At 27.6% G+C, this 11,507-nt stretch overlaps 3 protein-coding genes across 9 annotated transcripts; all 3 read right to left on the bottom strand.

Annotated features, from left to right (window-relative positions):
* Positions 1–1,589: 1,589 nt before the first annotated feature.
* On the bottom strand, positions 1,590–9,330 carry LOC109600599 (cuticle protein 16.5-like). Of its 7 annotated transcripts, XM_049963156.1 has the most exons (4): positions 9,175–9,330; positions 8,871–9,097; positions 8,759–8,808; positions 5,863–5,962 (listed from the first exon to the last, which is right to left on the bottom strand). In XM_049963156.1, exons 1-4 carry the CDS (start codon positions 9,178–9,180, stop codon positions 5,907–5,909), a joined length of 339 nt encoding a protein of 112 aa, XP_049819113.1. In that variant the 5' UTR covers positions 9,181–9,330; the 3' UTR covers positions 5,863–5,906. The 7 variants fall into 7 exon arrangements, with proteins under 7 accessions (XP_049819114.1, XP_019872328.2, XP_049819113.1 ...); XM_049963157.1 differs by lacking the exons at positions 5,863–5,962; positions 8,759–8,808 and adding an exon at positions 1,590–1,744; XM_020016769.2 differs by lacking the exons at positions 5,863–5,962; positions 8,759–8,808; positions 8,871–9,097; positions 9,175–9,330 and adding exons at positions 1,590–1,744; positions 1,807–2,033; positions 2,108–2,221.
* On the bottom strand, positions 6,743–7,304 carry LOC109606065 (cuticle protein 21-like). The gene is made up of 3 exons (XM_020022636.2): positions 7,253–7,304; positions 6,941–7,164; positions 6,743–6,885 (listed from the first exon to the last, which is right to left on the bottom strand). Exons 1-3 carry the CDS (start codon positions 7,256–7,258, stop codon positions 6,780–6,782), a joined length of 336 nt encoding a protein of 111 aa, XP_019878195.1. The 5' UTR covers positions 7,259–7,304; the 3' UTR covers positions 6,743–6,779.
* Positions 9,331–10,897: 1,567 nt separating the features above from the next.
* On the bottom strand, positions 10,898–11,473 carry LOC126264615 (cuticle protein 38-like). The gene is made up of 3 exons (XM_049963158.1): positions 11,397–11,473; positions 11,108–11,334; positions 10,898–11,045 (listed from the first exon to the last, which is right to left on the bottom strand). Exons 1-3 carry the CDS (start codon positions 11,400–11,402, stop codon positions 10,940–10,942), a joined length of 339 nt encoding a protein of 112 aa, XP_049819115.1. The 5' UTR covers positions 11,403–11,473; the 3' UTR covers positions 10,898–10,939.
* Between the last annotated feature and the right edge of the window lie 34 nt (positions 11,474–11,507).

Genomic DNA, 11,507 nt, shown 5'->3' with positions numbered 1-11,507 from the left:
TTCTGATTATGGGTATTTAATAATTTTTTGTTGATGGTATATTGTTGGTACTCGAAAAGTTCACTGCACTAATGGAAAGGTCTTGATGTTAAGGTCGTGAGAAATGTTTTTTAGTACTTTTTATTTTAAGTACATATTAATTTGGTATAACGACCTAAGCAAATGGTCAATTAGGTTTTATCGGATTTATTTATTTCGTATGTCTACAAGTTGGATGATGTAATATGAGGGTATAATAACTATAGTTGATATCTGCTAAACTACAATCTAATTAAATTCAAAAGATAAATCAATAAATAATAACATTAAATTCATACGAGGCATGATTTTTTACGCATCAGAAAAAGGAAAATTTTAAGCAAATTAAAATTAAATATATTTACGTAATCATAAAATATAGTTTAAATATCCATTTAATAATCAATATTTTTTATTTTTTAATTATCACAATATTGGTTGCCTATCCATATATTAACAAATTATTAACATTGCGATTAAATAATCAAAAAACAATTAAGTTTTTAAATAATTATTATTTTATTTTTATATTATTAGTTTTATAGTCAATTATTTTTTTAATAATCAATATATTTGAATATAAAGAAAATGTTTTATTGTTTATTTGTATATATTTTGTTATTTAAACTAAAACAAAGGAAGTTCTATAAAAAAATCTCTTTAATTAATTAAATTGTTCAAAGTTCTTATTTCAATAGTTAAAACATTAGTAGTAAATAAATATTCCTACTTTTTTCTACCACTGTATATAGAAATAATCATATATTTCAAACTTTTTTCTACCACCGTATATATAAATAATCTTATATTCTATACTTTTTTCCACCACTGTAAATATGAGTACATATTTATATATACTGCGGAGGAAAAAAATTTAGAATATAAGATTATTTCTACATATAGTGGTGGAAAAAAGTTTGAAATATATGATTATTTAAATATAGAGTAGTAGAAAAAAGTATAGAATATTTAATTACTACTATTTAGTTACAAATGTTACTAATATCAATTTCGTTTGAGAGAAACTATGAAATATTTTAATCCTCAAAAAATTAACTCATTAATATATAAAAACATTTATTATAAATGCTTATATATATTTGTACCAAGGTAAAGAATATTTCTTCATTCATTTAATTCAATAGTTGATTATTATTGTAAATAAACTTTCAAATCATAAATGAAGATTATTAATAACATTTTAATTAGTCATTATTAAATTATTAGTGAGAAAAAAATTAAAATTGTAAGAACTGGAGATAAATTAAGTCAAAAATGATAATGCACGCCACATCACGGTTAAATAAGGAAACATGAAACCAGTTTTGCAGTAAAAGTAGAATACTGTAGTGATAGTTTCTTTTAAATTGTTAAGTTCTCTTAAATTATAAATTATTATATATATATATATATATATATATATATATATATATATATATATATATATATATATATAAATAATAATTTTGTGACAATTAAAAATATATGTATAACATAATTATTAAATAATCAGGGCACCCACTTATGGTGATGATTTTTTAATTTTCTAATAATAAAATAAAACGATAACGTTACTTAAGTACTAATTTATTTGGTCGAATTGTGAACATCTGTACTAAATTACCAAGTTCCTGGAGCTGGGGCGGTGTTGATGTGGTGGCTGGCGGCCAAAGGACCTTCCGGAAGTGGGGCGGTGTGGATGGATCCACGGGTGGCGGCAACGTATCTATAAAACAATAAAATATTAGCTTTCATTTAAACAATAACCATTCAGTTAGTTAGACTTACCCAGATTGGATGGCTGGGGCGGCAGCTACAATTGGGGCGGAGTAGGCAAGAGGGGCATGGTGGGCAATTGAGGCGGAATAGGCGAGTGGGGCGGAGTAGGCGAGTGGAGAGGCGGCGTAGCCGAGAGGGGCGGCCAGCAAAGAGGATCCCAGTCCGTAGCCGTAGGATTGGGGCAACAACACTCCGGCGGAGGCGACGGCCACGAGGGCGAACAAAGCTACGAATACCTTCAGAAACAATTAAAAATTAAAGAAGTTTAGGAAACAATTTCATATAAGTCACATAAATTAGGCTGACTTACTTTCATTTTGGATTGAGAGTGGTACCTATTTCGTTGGATACGAAAAACTGTATGGTAATTGTTGAACATTCTGCGGCTTATATATGTTACACATTCGAATTTGGTATTTTGAATTCGTGTAAAAAATAAACAAGGAAGCGGCCTTGACAGTGGACTCAAGTTGGGAGTGGTACCAAAATACAGGTTGTTAATTGCATATACGTGCGTGAGTGGTCTTGTTATGGTACAGGATCTGTATCACTGAACATATAAACCAATAACCTCTTTTGTCACTTAATTGTTGTTATTCAATTTTATGTTTATTCCTACGTAATCAAAACGTATAATATTTCACATACAAAAATTAAAACAAATTCATATTTTAATTTAAAATATTCATAAAATAATATAAAAAATATTATTTGTTTAAATTTTATTCAAAATCAGTTTTAATAGCATACTAACTACATTAGTGAGTGTTTTTTATTAATAAAATTAACTAATTACATTTATTATAAATAAATAAAATTTAAAAAAATATATATAAAATGAGTTTTTATTTATTTAATATACAGTAGTGATCATGATTAAAGCAACTTTCTAAAATGTTAAATATTTAAGCCACAACTTTTTTATTTAATAGAAATTGTTAAAATAATATTAATTTACTATTGTTTTTTATTCAATACTATAAAAACTAATATTTTCTAGTTCTATAAAATGTTATATATATTTTTCTTAATTGAACTTGACATAAATATGGGAACTTTAATATTTAATGGGATTTTTAACTATTAAATCTGTTATTTAATGTAACATTAACATTTTGTATAATATCTTTATTGTTTTATAATATCTCCAAAACATATTTGAACCTCCATTATATTTGGGCTTAACACTAAAAACTACTCTTCCCCACAGTTCTGTGGTCCAGTGAATTTGATCCTAAGTAATATAATGGGTTCCTATAATTCCTATAATTATGTCCACCACTATAAGTAATTAATTGTATGAAAAGATGAAAATTGCATTAATAACTTCAATTAGTTTCAATTATATTAATTCTAAATAATTCTTTTTTATTTTCAAGTTCTTTCATAAAAATTATTTTGATAATGTCACATAATTTTGATTTTCATTGAGAAATAATTGAAATAATGACATAAATCCTGTATGTAAGTATGTACCACTTAACTAGTGCAGTTAATACACATGTATTTAAATAATGCATAATGTTTAATGTTAGGAAAATAGTACAGTTTGAATTTGTCAATGTTAACAATAAAAATAAATACAAAAAAAAATATGTTTCTTTGTAGAATAATCCATTAGGACTAAATAATGTGGTAACTAGCCTTAAACTGAAGTAAAAACATTAAAAAATCCATTTCCTTGTAAAATAATGCATTTTAATTCTATTATTTTGAAAGGCCAGATGCAATTTGACCTAATGCAATATTTAAATGTGTTTCGCACTGACCGTATTATGCAAACCACTCCCAATTTTTGTTTAAAATTCATACCATAATCAAGGATTTCCTAAATTTCAAACGGTTGCAATGCCCCGTTTTTAATATAAAAACCAACGAGGTGGTACTGGTGTTATACAGTTTTTCGATTTTACTCGAAATAGGTACAACAGCATCAACATGAAGGTAAATAATAATTGGATTTCATTATTAATTATTTTCTGAATAATTTTTTTACTACAGGTATTCGTAGCTTTGTTGGCCCTTGTAGCCGCAGCTTCTGCCGGAATTCTGGCCCCACAGCCCTACGGATTGGCGTCCCCATTGATTGCCCCTCTTTCTTTGCCTTCTCCTATCGCCTACTCGGCTCCGATTGCTGCTCCTTTGGCTGTGGCTCCTGCTATTCAAACTGGGTAATTACTAAACATAATAAATTTTATTTGATTTATTACTATTAAGGGATTATGTGTACTCGTAGATATGTTGCTGCCACCAGAGGATCCATCCACACTGCCCCACTTCCAGAAGGTCCTTTGGCTATTAGCCACCACATTAACACTGCTCCAGCTCCAGGAACTTGGTGAAAAGTGTACTAGTATATTATATAAATAATAAAAACATAAAAATTAAGCTTTGTTTTAATTAAATTTATTAATATTACCAGGATCAGGACCTTCGTGTCCTTAGTGCTTCCAAATTATGACCACTCATTTGAGAAAAATATGTGCTAAACAATAAACTTGTAATAGTGATTTATTTTTTTCTAGAAGTATATTGTAATAATTAATTAAATTATATTGTTTAAACTAAGAACATAAGTTATAAAATATCTAAACTTAATTGCGGAAGGTATTATACAAAAATGCACCACTCCCAGTATAAAAATATAACAGGTTTATTTAAAATGAAATAAGTTTTCTAGAAATTAATAATGTGTGTTGTTCAATTTTGTCAAAAAATACTATTTTTTACTTAATTTTCTGTGCATTCATTTCATGTAAAATATGTTATTCTTTTTTAATATATATTATATTTCGTTATTCCTTAATCGTACAAAAAATTTATGTTTACATTTATTGTAGAAAATTTAACGCTCTACAAAAAAGGTATCTTACAATTTTTTCATAACTTTTTCTGTTTAGAAGATATCGGAGGTCAAAGATTAAAGAATTTAACAAAAATTTCTTTTTTACTTCTAAATTTTATAACTCGTAGATAAGTAAATATTATAAAATGCCCAATATATACTTTTGTAGGAAATTAAATGCTCTACAAAAAAGGTCCGTATGGTTAATCGATTACTCTAACCATTTAGAAGATATTCGCATTAGAAACCCAATGCGTACATATTTTAATAGTATTTTAACAAAATTTTTTTAATTTGTCCATTTAAGACCTGAATTTTGAGATAATTCATTATCTATTTCAGAAAAAATAAAGTTTTTTGTTTAAGTAATATCATTGAATATATCTATAGAAAAGAAAAAGTAAATATATTAAAACTGTTATTTATATTATATTATATTTATTCAAGAAGTAAAAAAAAATGTTTGTTAAATTCCCCCGATATCTTCTAAACTATAAAAGTTATGACAAAATTGAAAATACCTTTTTCGTAGAGTGTCAAATTTCCTATATAGATATATGCTGCACATTTTATAATATTTACTTATCTACGAGTTATAAAATTTAGAAGTAAAAAATATATATTTTTTTAAATTCTTGAAACTTTTACCTCCGATATCTTCTAAACGGTAAAAGTTATGAAAAAATTGTATAACACCTTTTTTGTAGAGCATTCAATTTCTTACAAAAAACGTTAATAGAAATTGTCTGTACCATGAAGTAATGACGAGATATGGAATTTACCATATGGAAAACTGAGATGAAGAGGACCTTCCTGTTAAAATCAAGAGGTCATCTTTGGAGAGCAATTTTTAAAGGTGTCTAAGAACTAACTTTTGGCCAGAAGAAAAAGTAGTGGATTTTTTGGCCCACCCTAAGAAAAATTTTAACATAGCTTTTAGAACGAATAACAAAATTAATTACAGTAATTATTATACAAAAATGTTCTACGCCCAATATAAAAATATCACAGGTTATACAAGTTTTTTTACTAAATGGAATAAGTTTTTATTGTAATTAATGGTATAAAATTAATAAGGGGGAATTCAAAGTAAATATAAAATACAATAATTTTTTTATTTTTTAGTTTAAATTGTCTTACAGTGGTGTTTAAAATGTGTTATTTTTTTAAAATTTTGATATATTCTAATTTAACTTAATAGTGGAATAAAAGACATCGAATTAAATTTTTATATAATTTTTATTTACACTTCTTTGTTACAAATTTACCAAGTACCAGGAGCTGGGGCAGTGTTGATGTGGTGGCTGGCGGCCAAAGGACCTTCCGGAAGTGGGGCGGTGTGGATGGATCCACGGGTGGCGGCAACGTATCTATAAAACAATAAAATATTAGCTTTCATTTAAGCAATAACCATTTAGTTAGTTAAACTCACCCAGATTGGATGGCTGGGGCGGCAGCTACAATGGGGGCAGAGTAGGCAAGTGGGGCATGGTGGGCAATTGAGCCGGAGTAGGCGAGTGGGGCGGAGTAGGCGAGTGGGGAGGCGGCGTAGCTAAGGGGAGCAGCCAACAGGGAGGATCCCAATCCGTAGCCGTAGGATTGGGGCAACAACACTCCGGCGGAGGCGACGGCTACGAGGGCGAACAAAGCTACGAATACCTAAAAAACAATTATACATTCCATAATTAATCAGTACATTATATATTTTACTTTTTGATAGCTTACCTTCATTTTGAAATTGGGCTACCTTTTTCGATCTGTGACGAAAAACTGTATGATGACTGAAGTGGAGTGCAGTCTTTATATAGCAGGAGAATAGTTGTCATGGGTATCATACTGAGCCTTGAGAACATTTGGTTTTCGAATTTTAGGTGTGGTCCAACATTTACCGGTAGAATAACCACTAAAAATGTAGGTATAACTTGTTTTGTTGTTTTTTAAGAACAAAACAAACATTTATTAATTAATTTAATAATTTTATTACTGATCAAAATTGAGTAATAATTTTTACTATGGTTTTTCTTAATTTAAAAGATAATTTTATTATATTTTACAATAAAATAAATGATTATAAATATGAATTAAACCCAATAATTATTTTTAATTTTTATTATTTTGGATTTCAACTGTTACAAATTTATTTGGTTCCTGGGGCTGGAAGGGTGTTGATGTGGTGGCTGGCGGCGAATGGGCCCTCTGGAAGAGGGGCAGTGTGGAGGGATCCACGAGTGGCAGCAACGTATCTAAACGACATTTAATAAATAACTTGTTTAAAAGAATAAATTTGTATAAAGTTACCCGGACTGGATGGCTGGGGCAGCTACAACTGGGGCGGCGTAGGCAAGTGGGGCGGAGTAACCGAAGGGGGCAGAGTAGGCAAGTGGAGAGGAGTAAGCAAGGGGTGATGCGGCATAGCTAAGGGGAGAAGCCAACAAGGGGGATTCGAATCCATAGCTGTAGGTGTGGGGCAACAACAGTTCGGCGGAGGCGACAGCTACGAGGGCGAACAAAGCTACGAATACCTGGAGAACAAATTCACATTCTATAATTAACACTCTCTTATTTTCTCCATAAATTTCACATCCATATTTTGTAAACTAAATTGCTTACCTTCATTGTTAAAATTTGATTGTCTTTCTAGATTTGTAACAGAAGACTGTGTACTGACCTAAGTGAATTATAACCTTTATATAGTACCATAGAAGAATAATTATCCTGGTTATCATAATGAGTCTTGGGAATATTTCATTTCCGAATCTTAGGTGTGGTCAATTAGAACTATCTCTAAAAATGTAGTTATTAATTTGCTTTCCTGTAATTATCTTATAATTATTATAGATAAAATAAAATTACATACGAAAAATATTTAAAAATAAGTAAAATTTTATGTTAAAATAAACTTATAAAATTAATTTTTAATTAATATAGTTTTATCATAATAATTATAACAATCATTGTTTGTCACAAATATTCTCAGTAAAATATTTATAGAATTATAAATAAATTATTTTATAAATATATTTTAACAAATTTAGTTTTCTGACTAGAAAAAATATTTAATACGATAAACTTTTTAGTAAAATATTTAGAGAATTTTAAATATAACATTTGAAGAATATCTTTTGATAAATTTAATCCCCTGAATAGGAAAAATGATTTAAAACAATACAATTTATAATAAAATATTTACAGAATATTAAATATATTATTTTAAAAATATACTTTGACAAATTTAGTTTTCTGACTAGAAAAAATATTTAATATAATAAAATTTTTAGTAAAATATTTGCAGAATATTAAATATAACATTTTATGAGTATCTTTTGACAAATTTAATTTCCTGAATAGAAAAAAATATTTAAAACAATTAAATTTTATAGAATATTTACAGAATATTATTTTAAAAGTATCGTTTGACTAACTGAATTGCCTTCATAGAAAACATATTTAAAATAATTGAAATTTACATATTTAGTTTTATAAACAGAAAAAATATACTTTCCAACAGTAAAATATTAAATATAATATTTTAAAACCATCTTTTATATATTTAGTTTTCTAAATAGAAAAAAATATATTTAAAACAGTAAAATATTTAGTACAATATTAAATATAATATTTTAAGATTTTCTTTTGACAAAATTATATTTCTGAATAAGAAATACTTAAAACAGTAAAATTTTTAGTAAAATATTTGGGGAATATTAAATTATTTTGGAAGTATCTATTGACAAATTTAATTTTCTGAATAAAAAAAATATTTAAAACAGTAATTTTTTTAGTAAAACAATAATTTTTTAAAAGAATATTTGGAGAATAATTGAATATCTGAACAAAGACTTCTTTATGTCTTTTATAATTGGATTAAATAATATAATATATTTGTAATATTATAATTATATGAACTGGAGCACAATAGAAATATTTTTTATTGTCAGTGTTCCAATTTTTTATATTTTCAAATTGTAAAATATTTTTCAATATATATATAGATATTTAGTATAATAAAAGTCATGACTTTGAGTTTTATATTTTATTTTTACAGTTCCTAGTCACAAAATCAGTAGGTTCCTGGGGCTGGGGCGGTGTTGATGTGGTGGCTGGCGGCGAATGGACCTTCTGGAAGTGGGGCGGTGTGGATGGATCCACGGGTGGCGGCGACGTATCTATAAAACAATAAAATATGAGCTTTCACTTGAGCAATAACCATTTAGTTAGTTAAACTTACCCAGATTGGAGGGCTGGGGCGGCAGCTACAATGGGGGCAGAGTAGGCAAGTGGAGCATGGTGGGCAATTGAGCCGGAGTAGGCGAGTGGGGCGGAGTAGGCGAGTGGGGAGGCGGCGTAGCTAAGGGGAGCAGCCAACAGGGAGGATCCCAGTCCGTAGCCGTAGGATTGGGGCAACAACACTCCGGCGGAGGCGACGGCTACGAGGGCGAACAAAGCTACGAATACCTGAAAAAAGAAAAATACCATAATTCCATAATTAATCCTTCTACATCTTTATTATAAGTTGTAATTTGATTACTTACCTTCATTTTGAGATTGGTCTACCTTTTTCGATCTGTAACGAAAAACTGTATGATGATTGAGGTGGTGTGAAGTCTTTATATAGCAACAAAATAGTTGTCCTGGGTATTATAATTAGTTTTGAGGACATTTAATTTTCGAATTTTGGGCGTGGTACAACTTTTATTGACATTTAACCACTAAAAATGTTGGTATACTTGTTTTTTTTTTGTTTTTATCAATAAAATATTTTATTACAGTATGTATAACTAAGGCATTAATAAAAATATATACTCAATATATTTTTTACACTATATTAAAGAAAATTTAATTTATTTCCGACTGTTTTTAAATCTAAACAATAAATGTCCTAATAAAATTGAACGTATGGTTCAATATTAGTTGTAGAGAAAAAAAAATGAATATTCTCTAATTATAATATCTCAGTAGTTAATAGTCAATACCAAAAATACAACATATGTTGTAACTATGAAATTTTTGGACGAAAAATTTCATAATTTTGTGTATCTAATTCCCTGAAAAGAAAAAAATATTGAAAACAAAAGTTTTAATAGAATATTTAGAGAATATTAAATATAATATTTTAAAAGTATTTTCTGTCAAATTTAGTTTTTTTAATAGAAAAAATATTTAAAACAATAAAATTTTTAATAAAATATTTGTAGAATTATAAATAAAATATTTTAAGAATCTCTTTTGATAAATTTATACAGTAAAATATTTGAGGAATATTAAATATAATATTTAAAGAAAATCTTTGAATAAATTTAGTTTTCTGAATAAAAATATTTAAAACAATAAAATTTTTATTACAATATTTATAGGATATTAAATATATCATTTTAAAAGTATCTTTTGACTAACCTAATTGTCTGAATAGAAAAAATATTTAAAATAATAAATAAATATATTTTAAAAATATCTTTTGACAAATTTAGTTTTCTAAATAGGAAAAAATATATTTAAAATAGTAAAATACTTAATAATATATTAAATATAATATTTTAAGATTATCTCTTGTCAAATTTGGTTTTCTGAATAAAAAAATATTTAAAACAACAAAGATTTTAATAGAAGATTTACAGAATATTAAATATATTATTTTGAAAATATCTTTTGACAAATTTAAATGCTTGAATAGAATAAACTATTTAAAACAATGAAATTTTTAATAGAATATTTACAGAATTTATTAAATATATTATTTTAATATTTACATATTTAGTTTTCTAAATAAAAAAAATGTATTTAAAAAAGTAAAATATATAGTAAGATTTTAAAAATGATATTTTAAGGTTATCTTTTGACAAATTTAATTTTCTAAATAGAAAAAAATATATTTTGAACACTAAAATATTAAATATAATATTTTAAAACTATCTTTTATATATTTAGTTTTCTAGATAGAAAAAATATTTTTAAAACAGTAAAATATTTAGTAAAATATTAAATATAATATTTTAAGATTATCTTTTGACAAATTTCATTTTCTGAATAAAAAATATTTAAAACAGTAAAATTTTTAGTAAAACGATAATTTTTTAATAGAATATTTGAAGTATAATTAAATATGTGAACAAAGACTTTTTTATGTCTTTTATAATTGAATTAAATAATATATATTTGCAATTTTTTTTTATTGTTTTCAATGTTCCAATTTTTTATATTTTCAAATTGTGAAATATTTTTCAATATATGGGTATTTAGTATAATAAAAGTCGTGAGTTTGGGTTTTATATTTTATTTTTACAGTTCCTAGTCACAAATTCAGTAGGTTCCTGGGGCTGGGGCGGTGTTGATGTGGTGGCTGGCGGCGAATGGGCCTTCCGGAAGTGGGGCGGTGTGGATGGATCCACGGGTGGCGGCTACGTATCTATAAAACAATAAAATATTAGCTTTCATTTAAACAATAACCATTTAGTTAGTCAAACTCACCCAGATTGGATGGCTGGGGCGGCGGCTACAATTGGGGCGGAGTAGGCAAGTGGAGCATGGTGGGCAATTGGGGCGGAGTAGGCGAGTGGAGCGGAGTAGGCGAGTGGGGAGGCGGCGTAGCTAAGGGGAGCAGCCAACAGGGAGGATCCCAATCCGTAGCTGTAGGTTTGGGGTACCAACACTCCGGCGGAGGCGACGGCTACAAGGGCGAACAAAGCTACGAATACCTATAAACGACACATTTTATAAATAAAAGTAAATTTAACAAGTAAATTGTTGCTTGTCTTACCTTCATTGTGAATTTGGACTACCTTTTTGGATCTGCAACGAAAAACTGTATGATGGCTGTAGGGAAGTTGGTTCTTTATATAGTGGAACGATTATCAGATTGGGCCTTGAG

This window comes from Aethina tumida, chromosome 2 (genome assembly GCF_024364675.1).
Source record: "Aethina tumida isolate Nest 87 chromosome 2, icAetTumi1.1, whole genome shotgun sequence".
Classification (NCBI taxonomy): domain Eukaryota; kingdom Metazoa; phylum Arthropoda; class Insecta; order Coleoptera; family Nitidulidae; genus Aethina; species Aethina tumida.
This window is presented reverse-complemented; position numbering and strand designations above follow the sequence as displayed.